At 39.5% G+C, this 24262-nt stretch overlaps 1 protein-coding gene across 1 annotated transcript; it reads right to left on the minus strand.

Annotated features, from left to right (window-relative positions):
* Positions 1–2430: 2430 nt before the first annotated feature.
* On the minus strand, positions 2431–23286 carry LOC146606786 (syncytin-2-like). The gene is made up of 4 exons (XM_085349376.1): positions 23275–23286; positions 22048–23000; positions 3065–3139; positions 2431–2488 (listed from the first exon to the last, which is right to left on the minus strand). The coding sequence occupies exons 1-4, from the start codon at positions 23284–23286 to the stop codon at positions 2431–2433; spliced, it is 1098 nt and encodes a 365-aa protein (XP_085205502.1).
* Positions 23287–24262: the final 976 nt, after the last annotated feature.

Here is a 24262-nt window from a genome sequence, read left to right on the forward strand (position 1 = left end):
GAATCAATTTTGTTTAATATAATTGTTTATTTTTTCACTGAATGTCAAGATTTTCCTGAACTGTGGGACTCTCCCCAGCCTCAGGGTCAGGTTAGAGATGTTCTACATCACCCAACACAGTTGGTCTGCGCAGGACCTGATGCCAACTTGGTTTTAATCCTCCTCATTTCCCTCCTAACCTGGGTGGTTGAGAGAGACAGGCTGGAGCCTTGTGTTAATGTGTGCTGGATGCTGTTGTTGGGGGTAGGTAGTAGTGAGTCTGCCCGAGGGTACAACTGCACTACAACTACACTTACTACAACTGCACATTCCAGGGTGGCCTTTTGTTGTGGGCAGTCTGAGGTACACCTGTGCACTACTCATGATGTCAGATCAGCATCCTGATGTGGCACACCTGTGAGGTGGGATGGATTATCTCAATATGGCAGATGTGCCCACTACCACACATTTGGACTGATTTGTGACCACTGTTTGGGAGGGATGGTTATATTGTGTATCTGGACTGAATTTTAGGTCTCTACGTCCATCCCATGGGGAATGGGAGCAGTAACAAAGGTGTTGCGTTTATATTTTTGTTGAGTGTACGTTCCTTTTCACCTCAATACGAAACGCATAATATTTTCTCTGAATACGAGACGATTCCGTTTTTACGGGACGGTTGGAAACTCTACTAACTAACCTTATGAACAAAATAAAGTTCAACATCAGTAACATCATAGCACCCACCCAGCTGTATAGAAACTTGTGATGCTAGCTAGTACCCAGTACGAAAAAGTCAGCATAACGAAAATAAACTCCACTTAAACGTAGTTTATATCTGACCCAGACAGACTGCAGGTCATACCTTCTTACCTGAAGTTCAGTTCACCTGACACTCGGACTCCTCGGGTCTCTGCTCCTCCTGCCTCACCTTTCCCTCATCCACCTGCTGGCCTCCACCACTTGCTAATGAATCTGTGGATGCGCCGCGATAGCCACCACAAGAAGTAATGAATAACGAGCCTATCTAAATCCCAGTAACGATAACGTGTTCCTGATTTTGACATAATAACTAGTTACCGTGCTCATTATCACAATAATAACGTAGTTACTGTAACGCATTACTTAATAACGCGTTAGTCCCTACACTGCTGAATTCCGCCTGGGTAAAGTTTCAATTTGTAATTGGCCCAGTTTAGCTGCACAACAGTTCCAGAAAAACTGTTATTATCCGGAACTGGGTAACAAAGCCTTGGAATAAACAATCTCAAGGCCCTTATCCATTAGCAGCTACTCAGATCGACTCACCCCCTTATCACCACAACTTGGCTTGGAATGACTGGTTTCCCATTACAACCTAGTACTACCTTGTGTGCATGCTTGTCAACATAGCAATGCATCTGCACGTCCCACGACGTCAATAATGTGCGATACGAAGACTAAAGGTGGACATTTAGGCAAGAATATACCTACTGCTTGGTCTGTGGCTTTTCGTCAGACTCAAGGATCACCGCATTTCTTTTTTTTTGGGAGCTATTTCCCTCGTTGCTGGGTTTCAAAGATGACGGTTTTGACTTTCGTGAATGAGAAGCTCTCATGACTCATTGAGTGACACTACTGACCAGCCAATCAGTGTCATGCAGTGTGACGACATCACATTTTAGTACCTGCTCGGATCGTTTGGATCTGAAAAAGTACCAGGTACCAGGTACCAGGTACTATGACCTAATGGAAAACTGCGGTAAACTGTCAATGCGCGAAGGTACTAACACAAAAGGGGCTATAAAGTTTCCAGGCTTGGGAGGAGTGTGAAGAAAACAGTCTTCTAAATTCTTTGAGCTGGAGTTACCAGTCTCTGTAGTAATACTTCCAGGCTTGGAAGGAGCATGATGAAAACTTTTTTTTTTTTTTAAAAATGGAGGAAACTGCGTCAGAATAAACAGTTTTAGAATCTAAACACTCAGATCAGGACAGCTTTGTCTTTAAAAAAAAAACTTGGGACCTGGAGGAGGAGAGACATGGAAAATTTCTTCCGCTGCTGCAGCTGTGGTGATGTAGAAGACTCCTGCTGCTGTGGTGACGTAGTAATGGAGGAATTAAGCTGCAGCGCCGTAGAAGAGGAGGACCAATGACCTGGGCCAGCTCTCAGTGCCTCCTTAGCCTGAGTCAGGGAACAGCCAAAATCCTAAGCTATACATGTAAACAAAACCTAACAGTGATTGGAAACTGAGAACTGAAAACTCGAAACCAGGATCAGGAACTGGGGAGAATAAGAGAAGAGAGGGACACAAGGACAGCAGGGGAATACACAGCAATGTGAGACAACACAACAACAGGCAGAGGAAGGCGGTGGACTAAATACAAAGAGACATGACAGGGAGGAAGCAAAACTGAATACAATAAACACAGGACATGGGACTATCAAAATAAAACAGGAAACATGCACACACACTAAGACGTGGGGTTGACACTGGGACTGGGGACGAGACAGACATAGGGACATAGCCAACTGGGGAGACAGAAAGGAAACACGGAAATCAGACACAGGAGATAAATGAACATGAAGACAAGGGAGATGTGGAGCAGGGAAATTATTTTACTGCTATTGCTAAATAATTATTATCATTACCATTGCATTAAAAATATAATCTGGAGTTGATATTGTATTCAGAGGTTTAAACAGTGTGTGTCTTTCAGAAAGATTAAGTGACAGGCTGACAGGAAACAGGAAGTTGCAGAGAGTTTGCAGGACTGAAACCGAAAGTTATTCTGAGGAGCAGGCTAGACGAGGCTATTTTAATTGCTAGGTTATTTAAAAGATTCTGTTATACTTTTATATTCTTGTATTAAGCTTTTTAGTAGAGGTTCTTGATTAAAACATTTATTTTAAGTAGATGATATATCCATAGTTTCAGTTCGATTATTACATATACGAGAGTGGTTTCTGTCTCTCTGTCTGGTGAGAGGTCAGGAGCTAGTCGTGAGGTGAAACAGGGTGCAATTGTGGTTAAGCACACAGACACACACACTCAGTTAGAGAGAATCATTTATGGGGGAAAGTTTAATTATGTTTTGCTTGGCTTGCAAAAGCAGTTTGTCGCCAAACTGCTGCTGAGGTGTCAGGATGACAAAGCGAGCATCCGGCAGGGACAGGATGCACCTGTTAGGGAGATGGAAGACGATGTTCTTAAAAACTGTGTTAAAAGGTCTTTGTGGTTTTGATCTGACGTATGTATATATCCTGTTTGTGACGTATGAAGGGGCGTCAGTAAATTCAAACCCTGATGCTATAAGAATCTGTGTATGTGTTGATTAAGTCGAAGACAACTGGCTGTCTGCGTACAGAGTGTCTTCCCACATGTGTCATTAAAAATCAACTGTTTGACCAAAGACCTTCTGGACCATGGTGGTTTGTACTCTCCTTCCTCAATTTTTGAACCATAACAGAGACTAAACATGAAATGAGGAAAACAGGGGAGGAACAGTATCAAAAACCTAAAGACTAGAACTATAAATATAACCTGAGCAGATAGTAACTAAGAAAATTAGAAATACAAATGTTTAAACTGGAAACTTAAACAAAAGCCTAAGACTTAGAAATGCTGGTACCATGACAAAATAAGAAGATGATCAAAGTGTCTCATCTACCAAATCAGTTCAGATATGTACTGTAAGTCATGAGTAATCAGTCAGGGGGGATAAAGTGGACCTGCAGATTTAATTGGAGCTTCCTGCCCTTTAATCGTGCTCACTGGGCTTTCAAATTCCTTTTGTGTCTCATATGTCTGCACAATGACCGTCTTGAACACAGAGTGCTCAGCTGATGTTTGGTTTTAATGGATGTGGTGGTGACTGCTTGTGTGTCTGTGTGTAAGAGAGCAGGATTTTGTATTTAATACATAGTATAAGACATATAATCAGAATTATTTTATTGTATCTGTGGGTTATAGAGATACATAATTTCTTTCCCCTTTGAAAACTTGTGAATTTTCAGACGCAGTGAACCAAGCCATACTCTGTGAAACAGGGCAAAGTAGGCTTCTTTACTTAAACTCAAGATCAAATTCAACACACTTCTTAAGTCTTCAAATAGCTTAAGTTCAGATAGCATGTAAAAGTTTAAACAGTAGATCTTAAAGTTCTGTATTTTTATATATATGAAAGGCCTGTATAGCTGTTTGGTATAGTACTTGCACAACACGAGCGTTTGGTGATTGCTGTGCACATTTTTCTTAGTAATATTTGTTGTTGTTGTTTCTTCTTTCTGGATGAAAGAGGGAAGTTAAGAAAAAATCGAGGCAGTGTGCAAAAATGTTTCAGTTCTCTTTATTCGAAGAAATATTAAAATGATGTTAATCAAAAACATATCAACAATCAAAAATGACGTCTTTAAAAACATTTTGAAATAGACCATTCAGCATTATATCAACTTTCAACTGTTAGAGCTTTGAGCCAATCAACAAAGAGTATATTGGGACGCTGTGGAGTAGGTTGCCTGATGGAGGGAAAGCTTTGTGTAAAATGAAAAGTTCTTGAAACGTTTAACCTGACCCATTCAACCTGACCAGGCATAAAGGGAAACTCACACAATATATACACATGAGAGTGACAAGGGAAGTAGAAACACATGGGGAACACAGCTGGGACTAAACACACTGAACGCAGGATGAGAGAGACTGTCAAAATAAAACAGGAAACACTGAGGGAGAACACACATGGATACACATGACAGACAGGGGAGACATGGGAACAGAAAAGGGAGACGAGAGACGAAGAAAGAGAAAGTGAGCTAGAGAAATGGAGGGAAACACAGACATGACTGAGGAAACATACACAAAGGACATAACAGACTCTCAGATGAGACACAGGAATGAGCCAGAGGCAGGAAAACATGAACTAGAAATACAAAAAAACTTCGTACTAACTGCAAAAACTTGAACTTCTTGAAAAATGCAGTAAAAAGCAATCATAAATACAAAATAAACTCACTGTCAGGGTGGACCAACGACCCAGCAACCTGACAGTGTCTGTTTTCTTCTTAATTCTTCAGCTTTTCCTTAAATCACCACTTAGACCTTTGAAACCTGGACACAGCTGAGCGTTTCAACAGGTCAATAATTGCTGAAGTCCGGATTTCATAATTATTATATTAATATTAATATATTATATATATATATATATATATATATATATATATATATATATATATATATATATATATATATATAATATTATATTATATTATTATATTATTGTAGCTATAAATAATTATTAGTAGCTTGCTGCTGCTACTGCACATTCACCCAATGTACATACTATATATATATATTTATATGTAATGGTCTTCCTCTACCCCCCCAATTTGTGCACAAGTCGAGGAGCGTGTCAGGCTACATTGCACTGTGTGTTATACTTGTATGACTATGCATGTGACAAATAAAGAAACTTGAACTTGAACTGGTAGATCCCGCACTTAATGGTGACTTGTGCTATGAGCTTGAAGTTGGCCTAGTGTTGTACGCCACATCCCCATTGAGTTCCTAACGAAGGCTCTTAGGGTCCTGTTGATTGTACAATTCTAGGCATTCCAGTATCCAGCTGTGGGGCATTGAGTCATAGGCCTTCTTGTAATCAATCTAGGCAGAGCACAATTTGGTCAAAAGAAAAACAATGGTGTGCTTGGTTTCAACGTAACCAACTAATCTTGACTAATCTTTTGTCCAGTATTAAATATTGATTATGTTTAACTCATAGCTATGTGACTCACACTATTAAGAAATAAAATGATTTAAAACAGGTCTGCTTGCAGAAGAGACCTGCAGCACAGAGCTAATGTCCGTAGTTTGAGAAATTGTTTTTATCAAATCAAATACATACCTCAAGTGGAAATATAACAAGATTTTTAGATTATTGCTTCTATGTTTATAATGTTTACACGTTTTATAATTGTCTGTTTTTTGGGGGGGGGTTTTAGACATTGAGCTGCAAGAATATGGGGAAAGCAGCAAGTTCCACAGAATGCCGCGCCTAGCGCACACTCTCCATCTCACAATGAAAGATGCCATGAAACACCCAACTGCTGATTCAGTCATAACTAAAGCAAGAAATCTGGTACATGCTGTAAGAAAATCATCAGTGACAAATGAAGAAGTGTTTAAAAGGTGTGACAAAAGTCTGATCTGGGATTGTACCACTTGTTGGAACAGTACCAAACCAGAGCTGAACTAAACCAACTACTTGAGAAGCTGGGGATGGATACACTTCTCACAAGTGATTGGACCAAGATGGAGAACCTTGTCAAGTTGTTTGAACCCTTTGTCATTCATACAGACAGTGTTGGGGAGTAACAGAGTACATGTACCGCCGTTACATATTTAAAATACAAAATATGAGTAACTGTATTGTTGCGGGTCAGGATTGTTTGGGTTTTGTTTGACAGCTATGCTCTGTTGTTCCAGGCAGCAGCGTTATGGTTGCCATGGTGACGCGCGCTCTCTTTGCGACTGTGTGTTTCCAGGGTGAGAGAGCGCCTTTTTGTTGTTGTTGTGCTAAGCTAAAAGGGAGAGTGTTACAGACATAGCCCTAAAGAATGTAGCCTCATCGGCAGTGTAGTCCGTGCTGCAGGGAGAATGGACTGCCATACCCGTTATGTGTCTGTGAGTGCGAGGAGGGAGAAAAAGGAGAGTGGAAAAGTACGAGCTGTCATTGAGCAGAAACGGGAGCTGGAAGCATGTAAATATAATAATAACCACTGCAGCCAAGAAGAGTGCCTGACGAGCCCAGTTGTAAGTAAGCTATTAAGACTCGACTGTACACCGTGTTTGTGTTTTCCTCCGAAACAATAAGTTCTGTTGGAGCAGCCTTTCAACGCCTCTCTCTGTCTCTTGCTAGCAAAGATGACCCAGACAACAAAGTAAAGCTAGTTTTCGGCTACGACGTATTAGCCAGAGGTCCCTTTACTACGGTTCGGAGCCGCAGACCTTCAGTAATAGTAATAAATCTCATTCATGTAGTTGTAAACAGCATGATAATATATTAATATATTTTCTTTGTGTGAACTGCTGTCATCTTGGCTGAGAAACAGAACAACCACATCTCTGGAGTAGCGAGTTTTCCTTATGATCAACAAAAAATTGTTACTTCACTGATGTACCCTATATCCTTTTTGACCGACCTGGACATGCACACTTGCAGTTCAGTTCAGGGCCTTTTTTTTCATGTTTTACTGATGGATAACTAAACACTTAAAAACTACTCATGATGGCTTGGCTTTTGTGTTTTGTTGTGTATTGCCAGTCAGTTGCAGTGTTTTATCACAACACAACACAACAGTTGCAGCTTTCATTGACAGCACAAGTGGTACTTGAACCTTTGTACTGTTTTCATTAATTAATTTTGCAGTTAACTTGTGAACATGTTGGATGCTCTGTCTGCTGTCACTGGTTGGTGCTGAGGTCTGAATCTGATGGCAGCTTCTGTAATCATGATGAGAACAGAATCATCACAAACTGAAATATAAAGTTTATTTCTCGAAATTGAAATAAAAGCAATCCTTCTCTGTCCTCACACACTGGGGATCTGAAGTTCTATTGTTACATTTTTTCGGTTCTACAGTTTTGCAGACAACAAAAATTAATGCTTCAATTATTTCTTTCAAAGGATGTAAGTTGTACTGAGTACTGTACATTTAACCATGAACAATACTAAGAATTATCCAGACTGTTTCTTAACCTGAATATTTAGTATATTTGCAGAATGGCAGATAGAGACAAAATACTGTTAATCTGACTATCTTCAGGTTTTACATGCTTACATATACACATGCAGTTACTGTCCCTTCATTTAGAAAGGCAGAGGCGTCAAGGTGTAATTGTTTTACATGTCGTTGTTTTTTTCCTGTGTAATAATATTCAACATTGCTATCAATACATTTTTCAAAAAATGCCTCTCTGTGCAAAATGGGTTCAAAAACATAAACAACTGTGGGATACTGTTTGTGATTTGAACCGGGGGAACAAATTGTGGCAGGATCAGCCTGATATTATTTGTATCCCGCTGTAACTTTACTGTATAAAGAGCTAACATCTCCAAAATATCAGGAGTAGTTAGTCAATACAACAAGTGTGTGTGAACTAAAAATCAAGAATGTGGGATGCTGTTTGACCTACCTTGGCACTTGTGCAGGTGAAGCCAAAGGGAAGATATGCTTCACCATATTTTCTAGTCTTTGGATTAGAATGAAGTTGGTTTTGAAACATATTCAGCTATGTTTCATCTCCTGCTTTGCATTTCTGTGGGCACCCCGTGCTAGCAGCGTCCACACCTGAGACCTGACACTTGAGGCCTGACACCTGACTTTTGAGACCTGACACCTGACTTTTGTGACCTGACACCTGACTTTTGTGACCTGACACCTGAGACCTGACTTCTGACACCCGAGACCTGACTTTTGAGACCTGACAGCTGAGACCTAACTTTTGAGACCTGACGACTTTTTGTCTGAGACCTGACACCTGACAGCGTTTTGTCTGAGACCTGACAGCTTTTTCCTGAAACTTGACATTTTTCTGTCTGTGACCTGACAACTTTTTGTCTGAGACCTGAGTATGTCCTAAAATGTACACCGTTTAAAGGCCATACTTTGGACCTTGTTTGTTGCTCTGGACTTACTCCTTCCAACTGCAAAGCTAATGAACTGCTAATTTCTGATGACTTGCTTCTTTCTTTCAATTGCAAAATTACCTTTTCTATAACCAAGTACAATTTCTTTTCGGAATATTAAGAAAATCAATCCTGAGAACGTTTCTTTTGCTTTCTCTAGTCATTTGCATTTTCATAACTTGCTCAGCCAAGAGCACTTGGATTCCTATTATAACTCTAGTCTCAACAGTATTCTAAACTCTGTTGCCCCACTCAAAACTGAATCTGTATCATTCTCTCAGTCAGCACCCGGGTTTATAGCTGAACTAAGGCTTCTGAAAGCAAAAAGTCAAAGGCTTGAATGTCTCTATAAGAAAACTTACTATTCATAAGGACCTTCTAATTCTTGGCAGATCTGCCTTTTGGTGATTCTTGGTTGACTCTTTACCCTCCTGACCAATTTTCTCTCAGCAGCAGGTGATAGCTTGCGTTCTCTTCTTGATCTTGGCAGTGACGAAACAGTGCCATGCACTTTATACTTACAAACAATTGTTTGCACTGTTGCTCTTGGGACATGCAGCTGCTTTGAAATGGCCCCAAGTGACTTTCCTGACTTGTTCAAGTCAATAATTCACTTTTTCAGATCCATGCTGAGCTCCTTTGACTTTCCCATTGTAGCATTTGTGGGCGTTTGTATCCAATGAGCCCTATTTAACTGGTCTAAGAGAAGTCACCAGCTGTCGTCACTCATAATCACTCACAAGAAGTTAAGAGGCCATGCTATGAAGCTCAGTTCACTGACAACTTTCTAAGTCACCAAAATTGCTAATTCATGTTGCTGTATGTATATTTTTGACCCAGCAGATGTGATCACTTTTTTCTGTTAACCCATAATAGAGTTATTAAAGAACCAAACTTCATGAATGTTTTTTGTGACAAAGAAGTATCTGTTCCAATCACTCTATCAGAGGAAAATCAGAGTTTTAGAAATAATGGGACACTCGGTAGAGCCATTATGTTATATTGTTTACAAGTGTATGTAAACTTTTGACCACAACTGTACACATGCAGATATACACTCATCCCCCCTCTCCTTCCAAATGCCTTCGACGCTTATTCCCTCCCGATGCAAACGGTAGATCAAAGGGGACCAGCGCATATGCTGCAGGCCTAGATGTGCTGTCTAAACTGGCTGTCTCTCACCTTTTACCCATCCATGCCGATTGTCATGTGTTTCTGTGGTGTATTAAGAGTTTTTTCATGTGCTATGCACAGAGTTGTTTTTTTCTGTTGTCAAACTGATCTCCCTGTTCGAGCTCAGTCTTGGGGGAGTTCGTTTTTCTTGTTGTTTTTCTTGATGTTGTGTATTTCCCATTGTTCAATTCCAGGTCGCTGCTCATGCGGCTGACCGGCCAACTACCTAGCCTGACCTGTGTTAAGGTTCAAAATATTGGGGATGGACACCAGAGGAAAAACCCACAATAACAACACTGGTCCGGTCGGGTTGAGTCAAACGATGATTTTAATGGTCACACGTGGGAGATGGACACTGTATGCAGACAGTCTCAGATCTCAAAATGGTGGAGCATTGCTCAAACTCTTATAGCCTCTGGAGCCTCCACCTTATCATAAAAGCCTAAACATTCACATACTTTTCTCTCACACGGCGCCTAAGCTACGACCTTGGCTCCCCGTTTATCTGGTCCTGCTGAGACGGGGCAGAAAACTCCAGCATGTTCTGTTCTCTTCTAATCAGACAAATAAGGCAATGTCTTTTCTGCGAACAGTATTTCTCATAACTCAGCAGTATAATGCATCATAAAACAATATCATTCATCCACAATAAATCAGCAGTCTAATGTAATGCAAATCAGTTTAACTAATGCAATAGTTATCAGCTTCTTCTAATTCATAAGGCAAACTAAAACTACCTAATAATTCACAATCTTTAACTAAGGGCATAACATGGCATAAAATAATATTCCACTTTTTACACTCCCCCTGATGAGCTCGTTAGAATAATGAGCTCACCAACACCCTCTAATCCAGTGTGGCCGGGATCATCTCTTCTCACTCCTGAGGTCCTTTGTCCCTCTGATGGGCGAACCATATGTGAGATGACCTCTGTGTTTGCGCAGTTCAGGTGCAAGACAAACTATCACTACAACAATAGCAGGTACAGATGACACTCCCCAGTTCTCCCACAACTTTATTTGGTGCTACCTTATACCCTTCAGACGTACTCAGACTAGAACCTCTGTCCAAGGGACTTTTAACCTTTATTTTATTGCTGCAGCTACCAGTGTCTTCCAGTTGGGTGATCCTCTGCTCTTCTTTCTTCAACCTCAGGGGTTAGACAACCCTTCAGTCGTGGCACAGATCAGGGGATTATTCTGCCCCGATTTCAAACAACGATCTGTGTATCCTCCAGAAAAAGGAACAGGAACGTGTCCCCCTTTTTGCCCAAGAGCCTCTCGAACCTCGTTGGTCTGGTGTTCCCGAATTTCCGCCAACCCCTTCATGGTTATTGCTGTGTTTATGGGATCCATCCTTTTGTGGTGACTAGCTGGAGCCCAAACGCCATGACCTTTGGACCCAGGTGGTGTCTCGGCAGTCACCGTATCTGTTTCCGCTGCGAAGGATCCTCGCATATCTGTAACCTCGTCTGGTGTCTGTTCCTTTCTCTGCAAGAGACAGAAAACCAAAACACCTCTCTGCCTAGCTCTAATAATCTAATGTTGTTATCTACTGACCTTCTAGTGATTCAGAATTGGTTTAAAACAGTCAGAATGTTCCAGGGACTTATTCTAATCATATCCTATGTGTGTGTAAGCGTGTTTGCATTTAGCCCTCTGCACTCAAGGCATTTCCTACACTTTATCAGTCCGGACCATCACGCCGAACGAAGCTTATGACCTTCAAAAGACCAAGTGCTAACTCATTATAAGCACATTTGCAAGGTTTGTCTGAAAATTATTGAAACCACTCTTTTTAACAAAAGGCAAACAAATTAACGAATCTTCTAAACGCTCTTCAGTTCATTTCAATGATCGATGCTTAAACATGGAAATAATGATTTATGCTTCTCACTGATTCTCTAAAAGGAGTCCAGAAACTTCTCGGGCCACTATTAGCTTAAGCTTTACCATACCTAAATTATTAAAGACACAAATCAAGTTTTTGACACATTCCAATGTGTCAAATCAACGGAGCTAGAACATTTAAAGAAAAGGTTAGGCAGCTACAAGGTTTCCCAGATTGTTAAGTTGATCTGCGTGTAATGTTCTGACTCAGGTATTTAATATTTTTATAAATGTCATTCAATCAACTACCACTACTTAAACTTAGCAAAAGACATAATTGAATAAAAATCACAAACAATAAGATGATATCAGTGGTGTGTAAGCGCGTGCGGCCTTCTTTGCTTCAAGTCACTCAAATCCATAGATCAGCCAAACATCGCGCTGACTGTAGCTTTTAACCCTTATTAGCTTGAGCACAACTCTATAATGAGCAACAAACTGCAATATGTATAAAAATAATCATGGTTACACCTGCGAAGAAAGATTATCTGATTACCCTAACACCTGTGAATAAAAGATCAACCTGAGGTTATAACAATCACTGAAACACAAATGTTAGTATAATGTCAAAAACTTCAATAAATGATGATCAATGCAATGCTTAGTACTTGATTCTGATACAATAATAATGCCGATGTGAAAATAACAGTAAAACACCCCCTTTTGTCCCGTTTAACTTGACACATAAATGTTTATAGATGGTCCTCTTAAATTTGATTTTCCCCTGGTTTCTTCCTCACTGACCACAGCAGGGGGAAACTCTGTTTTGATTCAGCCATGAATGCAGCTCACCTAATTAATCACTGAGCTCCTTCATGACTGACATCTGAGAGGGTGGCGCTGCCTACTCTTCCTTTAATGGGTCTATTTTCAATCTGTTAATTAGATTACTTAAACATGAAGCAGACTACATCCACCACAAGTCAATACAGCTGTAGATGTGGCCAATCATCAATCTATTACCAATTAATAACAACAGATAGCTTTTATTTTATACATGCTCTTAATCAACCACTCACCCAGAGGATCTTCAATCCCAGGAAATTCCTTCTCCTCTTAAATTAGTCTGTCCTCCTTCCATGCCCTGGTAACTGGTCCATCCAGAGCCACATGATCTCGAAATATACATACAACAAGCCAAACCACACCTTGGTCACACTAACCCTTTTCCGCCCTGATAATGTCCAATGCCATCCTAGTATGGACTGTCAAAAGTAACTTTAACGCTGACTGTTCTGACAATCCATTTTATAACATTTCCTGGTCAGATTTGTCAATCTCTGCACCAGGGTTTTAAACGTTTCGCCATTGTCATTAGTTTTTATTTTCATTTAGTTTTACCTCCAGATTTTCAATAATCATCAGTCCTGATGTTTATACCAGTTGCAATTAGTTTTTACCAATTCTTTGCTAGTTTAGTCTAGTTTTTATTTTCTGAAAATCCTTAGTTTAGATTTCAGTTTTAATCAGTGCCAGTTATAGTTTTAGTTGTGTTTTGCAAAAATTAAGTGTCGCCAAATCCTAGCTCCATCCTATCAGTCATGCTCTTCTGCTTATCTTTGGGTATTAAGACTATTAACTCTTGCAGCACCGGGTGTTCCTAATTTTGGTTCAAGTAAATTGATAAACTTTTGAAGGCGATTGACTCACACAGTTATTTAGATGTCCCAGTCCTGTTGTCTCGGGATGCATCACGCTGCCTTATCTGGGGTTAGCTGTTTTCTGGGGATGCGGGTTGAGTGGGTGAGCTCTTCAAGGAGGGGGAGTGTGCTCCCCCTGATGAGGTCTTCTAGGTAAACTAGGTTAACCTTCTTGTGTGAGCTTTTCAAATGCACTTCAAGGTTTGTGGGACTTTTGTTTTATAAATGTCCCTCATAACCCCTGATGACCCAGTATTTCATTTTTTGCACACTGTAGTACACATTTAGTTTTGCTTGTAGCTCTCATACTCTACTTACCACTCATCTAAGTCCTGATGTTAAAATTTTTATCCCATATGTGGGGGTACGGCCTTGCCAACTGTTCTTCCTATTCAAAATGGCTGGCATCCCCACAAGCACATTTTTGGAAGAAAAAGGTAAGCATGATATTTACATTTAAGATATTTTTATTTAAACTCAGATTTTACTTAATTTTCAAAACTAAACATCTAGTAAATGATCTTAGGTTATCTTTAGGATTAGGCTTATTTAGTTTCAGAGAAAACATGACTAATTTATTAATGTGTGCTCTAATGTACATTGGGACCTGGTACTTATATTTATTTATTTCACTTTTTTTTTTTTCTAGTAGAGAACTCTTTGACAAAGGCAGGGAGAATTCTTAACAGAATAACTGAGCGAGATTCAAGCATAGTTTTTTCAAGGAATGAGAGTCATGTGAGCCAAATAGGAGAGAGTGAGACCCCAGTAGGAACTACACAAAGATTATCGAGATGCAGTGGCAGGTGTATTAGAGAAAAACACAGGGCCACCTGATATCTATCATCGTATCTGGTTCAAAACCGATATGTAGGAGAATCCGGAAATTTTAATTTTTAAGTTAAAAATAAAATCTGGGTGAAATGCAGAAATGTTTTCCACTAAAGTAAAAATAAGAGTCGCAATTATAGATGAATCCATGGCCCCTAATTGTTTCTACAAGATCACGTCGTTGCTGAAAGTTATCAGTGATCTCAATATACGAAAAGGATTCACTGTATCTCGAGTTCAGGGTCCTCTTAACTGAGAAACCTGGGACAAACATATGGGTATGACCTGAATGATATCAGTAATGAAGAGTTCTCTCCAAAACTCAAGAAAAGGAGGTTCCAATCAGACGAAAGTGTAACCAAACGTTTCACTCCACTTGCCTGAACTGTTTAGCAGTCCAAGGCATTTCAATTATAGAATGGTTGGGTGTAACAATGAAACAGATGTGTGAAGAGGGAAATGCCAAATGTTCCTTTGTGTCTCCAAATAAAATCAGTACTTCCTCAGATATCCTAAATAAATTGACTTTTGTGAAACAGAAAGTTCAGTGCCATCACTTATTCCTGAACCAATAGTTTACAGCTAGTGAAGTGTCAGTGACTTCTGGGTTGGTCCCTGATCTTCATCTTATGAGATTGTTATTTTAATAACACTTGATTTATTTAAAAGAAAAAAGAAAAAAAAAGAAGAAAAAACGAAAATATTTTTCTCCCTGTTTTATCTTTTTCTCTGGGTCTCAGGAGGACATTATGTCTCTCTCCACTACAAGACTCTTGTTATGTCTAAAGAACAGTCATATTAAAATGATCCTCAATTGGACTCTGGCGCTTTCTCCCGACTTTCCTGACATGATTCTGCGCGTGGACGGAGCAGCCGCACAGACGACTCGACTACCGTAGCGCCTTAACTTAGCTATTGTAGGGCGCGCACACATCAATGAAACTAAACACATTTTACAATAAATCCAATTGACTTTGGCTAATTTTGTGAACATTCATTACAGTTTTAGGTAGTTTTCCTTTTTGTTTTGATTTTATTTCCGTTAAAGCAAACGTTGTTCCACCTCTAGTTTTCGTTATTTCATTTAAATAACATTTATTTTCTTTAATAATAATAACCCTGCTCTGCACACTGGAATAAACATAATCAACATGATCAACATTTTACTGCGTGTTATTTCACTATCTTATTGAGTCAAATACTCCATGCTTATGTGGTTTACGACATTATGTTTATGTACTCTGTCTCTAAATGTTTGAAGAATTTTCAAGTTTGGGGTCAACTTTTGAGAATTTGACCATAAGTGAAAGTCATGGCATTATCACCCCCTTTGGGGCTTACCTTTCCCAGTTTTGATGATATTCCTCCCCATTCTCTATTCTTTGCAAGTACCCTTTTTCGGTGGCGAGAAACTGTTGGTGTGGCCAAGTGGGTGCTGTAAAAACAAAAGCTCAAGACAGAACAGTCACCAGTCATGTACTTCATACAAACTTAAGATATATTGACCTTCATATTGATCCTCTGAGTGTAATGTTACATTTTAATTTAAACTTCTCAAAGCTAAACACAATATTTTACTTTATTTTACTCTTGTTCTTGTGCAGCACCACCCCTATCGGTTCTCTCTTAGTTTTAAATTGCTGACTATTTCAAAAAGCACCCAAAAGGCGGGGGCCAGTGTTTATCATTATATATCTCTCTTTTGAGTTTGGCAAGTCTATCATTCCCCTGTTATTCATAGACCTCAGTGGAGGATTTTTTATTTTATTGTTTTTTTATAACCATTAATTGAATTTTTACAATGGCCTGCTATGGTTAACAATAACATGTTCAGTCATGGGCGAAAACGGACCTTTTCTTCACTTTAGCATTTAACATTCCCAACAATTTTATAATGATACATTAATCGAAACACAGCTACTATAACACAATTTTCTTAATGCAAACATCAATAACTCAAAATTAGCAACCAAAGGGTTAAGTCTGCAGTTCACACTCATGTGACGCTGCAGCCTCCCCCTTTAGTCTCTGTCATTCTTCTGTTCTTATAAAAAACAACCCAAAGCAAGACAACTTTTCTCAAACTAGGCGTTACCTTAAAAGGAGCCTTTCTCTCACATTTCTCTGCTTGTGTGTGTTTTTGTTTCACCTTTTGTTGTGATGCTCCGGACGCCTTCCCAACCTCCACAAGTTTGTTGGGCCCAATGTTATATGTTAAAAACTCCTCTTAATTTCTCCTTTAACTCTCTGCTAGCTGCTGTCTTTTCCACAGCTGCTGATTCTTGCTGAATTTGGTTTCCATAACTATAATTTGCTTCGGCCGCTGTGCTTGTGGGGGCAGTTGGTCCAGGCCCGTAGCCACCTGTATCAACACACTGAGAGATTTATTTAATATCATTTTCATCACAATCTTAATCTGCCGACTGAGGTGCCGGTCTTAATCATATACGATTTGTCTCTTCTATATCAAAACCCAGCCGAACATCAAACATTCAGCGTAGTCATTCAAAACCTTATTTATAATATTATAATCAGTAAAATCAGCGTTTTAATTACAGGCATGTATCATTGTTTGCAAATCAAAATTATAAAACTCAATAACACGCTAAACAGCAACAAAAGTCCTCTGTACTCCTCCCAGCTCATTTGCATGTTCACACACAGTCTAAAAATAGCTTGCAGCGCTGCAGCTGCACGTCACACAGAGTCTCACACAAAGCTCAGGCAAAACTCTATTATTTTATATTACAAAGACGTCTTATATTTACAACCACTGAAAGGCCTGACAGATTCAGCACCTAACAAATTTCGACAAATTTAACCATAACGGGTCCAACCGAAGAAAGTCTCACTGTTTCTGATTTCACTGAAATCAGACAAATAAGGCAATGTCTTTTCTGCGAACAGTATTTCCCATAACTCAGCAGTATAATGCATCATAAAACAATATCATTCATCCACAATAAATCAGCAGTCTAATGTAATGCAAATCAGTTTAACTAATGCAATAGTTATCAGCTTCTTCTAATTCATAAGGCAAACTAAAACTACCTAATAATTCACAATCTTTAACTAAGGGCATAACATGGCATAAAATAATATTCCACTTTTTACACCTGTCTCCCCAATGTGATGTTTGTGTATTGTATGTACGGTTGGCAAAGTCAGTCTCTAAATTGCCCCTCGGGGATAAAGAGTCTTCTGAATCTGAATCTAAATTTCTTTGTGCCCTCCTTTCCCTGTTAATGCCCTACCTGACCCCCTGGCAAAGGTTTGCTAGACCCGCCCCTGCACAGTTACCAGCTGTCAGCTAGCTTTTAATAAATGATTATCTGAATCTTACAACCAAAGTTTTTATCTGACGTAAAATGTATACAAATCATACATATACCAACAAGACAAATAATTCAACAAATAATTCACCTGTTCTGGTGTGTATTCTTCTCTACAGGAAAAATGCCACGTCAGATGACAGAATGCCCAATATGCTTGGTTCCATATGTTGCAGTTGGGCAGCATTTAAAAAAAACCCACCATGTTGTAAACAAAGAAGAATTACATTTACTGCTAAATTACTGCTCTACAGTGTAAGTCACTGTCATACAGTATATGACAAAACATTGCAACAATTTAAAGTTGTAGTTACATTTGTCAAACTGGATGTGATATGCAGTTACAGGGGCAGGCTGGACTGTCCAGTATGTAAAGCTAAAAACCGTATAAGACTGGATAAGCACTTGGAAAATGTCCACTGTGAGATTGAGGTTAGTGTTTTGTATAGCTTACATTTTGTTGTTAAATTAGAATGCATTCTTATGTGACATGTTTCACTAACTTTCTCAAACATTGCTGTTCTATTGTTTATACCCTTTCAGAAATCAGATCAGAAGAAAGTAATAAGGACAGCGAAACGATTGGCTAATCTGAAAGCCCTCAAAGCTCTCAGACGTTCAAATCCACAGCCTCCAATGGTGACCTCACTGGACATAGAGCAGCTGACTGAAAGCAGTGATCAAGAGGAGCGAAGTGATAGCAGTGATACCAGTGAAGATTGTGTGGAGATTAGAGAAGACAGCTCAGTCCATTCCCCTCTCAATCAATTAGATGATGCTCAAGTCCAACATCAGACTTGCAAAAAGTGCAAAGAACAGGATTTGTTACTTCAACTCCTGAAAAGGAATCTGAAAAGTTTGAAATCCACTAAGGATAAACTTGGCTTCAAACCTCTCAGCCCCCCAAAGCGCCAGAAATTTGAAAGAAGTAAACGTGACCCAACAGCCCGGCTTCCTAAATTTGGTATGAATTCTTTGGCAATAATATTGTTTCTTGTGTAGTGTAATCTGAATTTGTATATCTGGTTGTTCTATTTTGGAACTCACATCCCGCTAATTAAACAGATACTACTAATTAGCAATATCTTCCAAATATCATTGTCAACCAATTGAATTAGAAGAATGTTTTCTGTACCTCATCAGTTTGTCATGACACTTCTAATTGCTATGTTGTTACTACACTTTATTTTAAACAGAGAAAGACCTGAATGCTTGGTTTCAGCACATTTGTGGGACAGGTAAAAAGGACGTTGAAAATGCCAAACAACGGGTCCAATATGTCCGTGCCTGGGCATATTTCATGTCTCACAATCAAGTTCCTGCAATGACGTTTGCATTTATGGACAACAGAGAAAGACTGACTGAGTACATTTTTACAAATTTCTGTGATATATTAGTCCAGTAATCTCAATAATACTAAAGTGATTACTGATTTGTGTTTGTTTGTGGGCCTTTTTAGATGGACAACGTATCTGAATAAATATGCTGTAACAACCAAAAGGATCTGGATTGGAAGTGTGAGGGCGTTCTTGCAATTTCTGATTGATGCACAACTGCCAGAGGTCAGAGCCTCCCGTAAGGCTTTAAAGGGGACTTTATTTGCACTTCAGTCGGAGATGAAGAAGAGCAGAAGGGAGTTACAAACCCACAGGCAAGACATCCAAATCAAAAAATCACGTAAGATCCAACTTTACTACTTATTCATCACTGTCGTTACTTAGCATGTGTAATAAATACATTATTTATAAATGTCATGATGTCATTACTGTGATGTAGTGAGGAAGGAGGACTCAAAATGTTATAATGTAAGGTATAAATTGTATTTAAGTATATATTTTGTACACTGGAAAGGTATACATTGTACAAAATAGAAACTAGGAAATGCAGAGTAACACAAACAGGCAGGCAGCAAAACAGTTTGTCACCACAAGGAAACAGTGGCACACCAAAGCTACTTATTCCAAAGTAAGAAGGAAGTAAAGATAGCTGAGAGAACCTACCACAGATGTAGACAACAAAATTGTCTACATCTGTGGTAGGTTGAAAGTGAGGGGTAAAAGTTATACTAAACAAAAGAAAAATGTCACCAAAAACAGGAGACATGACCAGCAACTAACCAGTGGGAAAACATAACTAAACATACAAACGCAGAAAGAAAAAACCTAAAATATGTCTATCTAAACAATAAGCAAACTAGTAATCAAATTAAAGATACCTAATGATAAAATGAACTATACAGTCAAAAAACACAAAGACTAAAATGGTAAAGGAAATGAGACTATCAAAATTTAGGATATTGATATTTCCTTTTTTCACATGAATGTGTTATATTCAGTACTAAGCTTAGTAAACTTCGAAAATTTAGGAAGTAGGATAAATAAATTGAAAGGGTTAGTATTCTGGATTGGGAAAGTAAGATTTAAGTTCAAAATGGCAATCCAATTCATTTTCATATACTGTGAGCTCTGATCGCCAGTTCTTCTTCCTTACAAAATAATTTTTTGAAAAAAATTAGGTCTAAACTACAACTTGTTTTATATTTACATCATTGCGTGCAGCATGAATGAGCATGACTGGAGCTGCAGGAACATAAAAACATTCTGTGTCTTTTAGAAATGCTTGTAGATCCTGTCCACATCACTGATTTTCTCAAGAAGACCACCACACACATCCCTGAAGCACTTGGTAAGTGTTTAGTTCATTTATCCATAAGGACAACTCTAATAACCCCAATAATATCTCTGTTAATGAGAAATTATATAATATTTACTTACCAGCTGTAATCTGTATGTATATATATAGTTCAGAATCTCAGATTTACAGAAATATATGACAGAACTTTTTGCTTTCAATTAGAACAGACTGCTCATTTATAATCACTTGTTGGACTTTTGATTTTTGTTCAAATATATAATACATATACAAACAGTAGCATTTGTGAGGTTTATATAGGATTATATTAGGGGGAGTATATAGCAATATAAGGGATATGCTCCCCTATCCCTTGTGTCTTATCGTGCAACCTCTATGTTACTCAATAGTCGAGCTTGAGAAACATCCCACAACTGAGAACCTAGACTGGTTCTATGGTCTTCTGGCTGGGTTTGTCATCTGCACAACTGGGCACAGAAGAGGCGTCATATCAAATATGACAGTTGACGAAGTTGGCACTGCTGAAGCGGATGGTGATGGCCGGCGGATAATCAGAGTAAAATCATTAAGAAATTATTTTTTCTCCCTGATTAAAGGTTTTTTCTTACCAGCGACATCAATGACTGTGTGCAATGTAATTTAGTTGCTGATTCTTTTACAGGTAAAAGAGCACAAGACCAAAGAAACATTTGGCCATGCACTTGTTCCGCTAATGAACGACGAATACATATGGTTTCACCGCTTTGTGTACCACCACCACAGATAGCCTGGTGTATCATCACAATTGATTTTTGCCAACACTGATGGAGGGCCTTATTCTAAGATGCTGACATCATTTCAAGATGCATGGAGGAAGTTTGGTATCCCAGGAAAACCAACCTTCTCTATGATTAGGAGCAGCATCAGCACTTTTGTGAGTAGTTTCCACTTTATGGTGATTCAGTGTTTTTATCTTCCTATCCTTTTAGAGGGATGATATAAAACAGTCACCCTTCCTGGTTCTACTCCCAGTGTTTTAATGTTGAAAGGACATTTCTTTTTCTTTATATTGTCTTCGGTTGTACTTCTTTTTGTGGTTCTGTCCTTAGCTCTGCAAATCTCCTTGAAAATGTCAAATGTTAGTGCAATTAATAGGGCTGTCAAAACTGAGAGCATTGTCCTTGTTTCAGACTGTCCCACAACATTATCGGCTTTGTGGACCACTTTATTGAGCCAGTTGGCATCTGCAAACTGCAACCTGCTGCCCCAGCATGCAACAGCAAAGAGGATGGCACTGGCCACAACAAACTCATAGAAAATCGTCAACCACCTCAGAAAATTACCTGGGCACTCTCGAGTGCAGTAGTGTTTTTTTACCCAGTCCAGTTTATTTTCAGTGTGTACTTATATTTACAGTGCTCCACTATGTCTGCATTGACCCCTTTGATTAAAACAGGGGTCACGGGTTTCCTGGTCTTCCTAAAGTACAAAATCAATTATTTGGTCTTTTTCACTTTAAACTGCAGAGGATTTTGCTCACACTACATGACAAAGGGGTCCACCACAGCCTGGCACTCATCACCCTCAGTGATGCATCCAACCACCGCAGAGTCATCAGAAAATGATGATGGCAGGTCTTGCAGTGGCTGAAGTTTGTGATGTAGAGGGTGAAGAGAAAGGGGAGAGGACCGTCTCTTGTGATGCCACTGTTTTGCTGATCACCTTGTCAGACACCTTGTGTTGAAGATGCATTTATTGTGGTTGTCCTGTCAGGTAATCAACAATCTAGGACCAAGAGTGACCTGACTATGTCGAGAGTGATTTAGGAAAATTATGGCCAGTGCTGTGGCTAAGAATAAATGAAGCAGGCAAAAATAATGCTTTACATAAAGCATGTGTAGTCTTACCCACACTAAACGACCAATTACAGTTATTCTAGTATCCATGTCACTCTGCTGCAACAGTATGTAATTGGTAAAGGTGTTAGCAATCATTTTATTCACCATCGATCTTACACATGGCAAAATGCAACCTGTAAACAAGCAAAGCAACGCCAATAATGTAAGAATGGGAGTCAAAAACTTTAAGAACATATTCCACCATGGTCCAGATGTCAACCAGGCTATCCAGCCTTGTGACGCGTCTCCTCCTGATGTGTGGTCTGCCACATATTTCTGCAGAGCAGTCAAGTTTTGCAGTGCCTCATAGATGTCTCCTCCAGTCGTATATCCATCCGGAATAAACGTACAACATGTCTCTCCAATCAGCTTACACACACCTCCTTGTGATGCTGTTATCAAGTCTAGGGTCAGCCTGTTCTGCAGTACCATCGTTCTGATGGCCTGTTGCTCCTCCGCTAAGGCTGTTCCCAGAGTCTTAGTGAGATTAATGTGTCGCAGTAGGGCATATCGGTTGATCTCCACATGATCCCGCACCTCTGCAACTCCGATGTTTGGGATCAAACTTTGGAAGAACTTAGCTCCTCCACTCCAAATGCGGAATTCTCGCGGCACTCCAGTGTCTACTGTCACTCCAAACGAGTCAGGTGAGGCTAAATTCACCTCACGCTTCTGTCGGTTGCTAGCGTGATGTTCAACTCTGTCCATGAAGAAGACATGATCGGATAATTTCACCACGGCACACAATCCTCCCCATCCCTCAGGGAGTGATAGATAGGCTTTATGTCCACACAGGAAATACCAATCAGCCAAAACTCTTGTTCCTTTGCTGCTCGGCACCGTCCTTGAACATCCTGTCCACTTCTGACTCTTTGCCTTTACTGGTATCCTGTAAGCCCGGTTGGACTTGCATTCAGTCCTCCTTAATGTCAAGTTCTCAGCGCACTTTGCATCGGTCAAGTATACCTGTTGTAGTGACTTGTGAATAATTTAATTCAGGTTTAGGTAAATAGGGCCAGACCACAGTCACATCAAGCCATGTTATATTGATAATAAAGGGGCAGCCAAAAGTAGCTAGTGTGTGATGGGCAGCCCCATAACAGAATGGCCGTGCTGTGTAGATCAATTAACTTGTTGAATACTTAAATTAATGCGGTGTGAATTTGGAAAGCATGTAAGTCAAGCTGTTTTTTCACTCTAAAATGTAAAGATGTCCCCTAAATGAACCACACACACTCACGTCTTGATGCATTCTCAATCATCCAGGAGATGATTGGAGATTCACACACACTCACATTTTTGTTTTGAAAAGAAGAGTTATAAACATATACTCACTGAATGTGACGTTGTCAAGGAAGAAGGTGGTGTGGTGAGCTTTTTTGAGAACTGTGGTTTCACGCTGTGATGAAATTCTTAAACGTTACATGTTTTTGGGCAGCTCTTATATTTCACACCAATTTCAAGTCCTGTTGGAGGGACTTGGGAATGCATTACTGTCAATCAATATCCTCTCAAAGAGCCATATAAATATACAGTGGGGCAAAAAAGTATTTAGTCAGCCACCGATTGTGCAAGTTCCCCCACCTAAAATGATGACAGAGGTCAGTAATTTGCACCAGAGGTACACTTCAACTGTGAGAGACAGAATGTGAAAAAAAAATCCATGAATTCACATGGTAGGATTTGTAAAGAATTTATTCGTAAATCAGGGTGGATAATAAGTATTTGGTCAATAACAAAAATACAACTCAGTACTTTGTAACATAACCTTTGTTGGCAATAACAGAGGTCAAACGTTTACTATAGGTCTTTACCAGGTTTGCACACACAGTAGCTGGTATTTTGGCCCTAGTCTAGTCTAGTCTACCCTCTTCCTGACCAAGGATGGGATGTTTGCCTTCGTGCTTTTATGTTATATGACCCTTTTGACCACACACACACACACACACACACACAGTATTCTTTGTTCACATGTATACCTATGTAAGATGCTATATGTTAATGACCCTATGCATATTCATGTAACCACAATAAAAGGAGTGCTATGGGGAGCCTGGCTGAGAGTCTGACAGAGGTCAAGTGGTGGGACGACACTTGGCTCCAGGCAGATCTCCCTCATGCATGAGTAAACCAGAGCCTTGTGTCTTGCTTTTTGCTGCGTAGCAGATTGTCTGCAAATTACCTGCAAATTAGGGGCATAATACTATAAATAAGACTTTGCCAGTGTG

The sequence above is a fragment of the Diplotaxodon limnothrissa genome, unplaced genomic scaffold (assembly GCF_057381915.1).
Source record: "Diplotaxodon limnothrissa isolate DT_005_m unplaced genomic scaffold, D_limnothrissa_male_GT1.1 unmapped_scaffold_7, whole genome shotgun sequence".
Taxonomy (NCBI): domain Eukaryota; kingdom Metazoa; phylum Chordata; class Actinopteri; order Cichliformes; family Cichlidae; genus Diplotaxodon; species Diplotaxodon limnothrissa.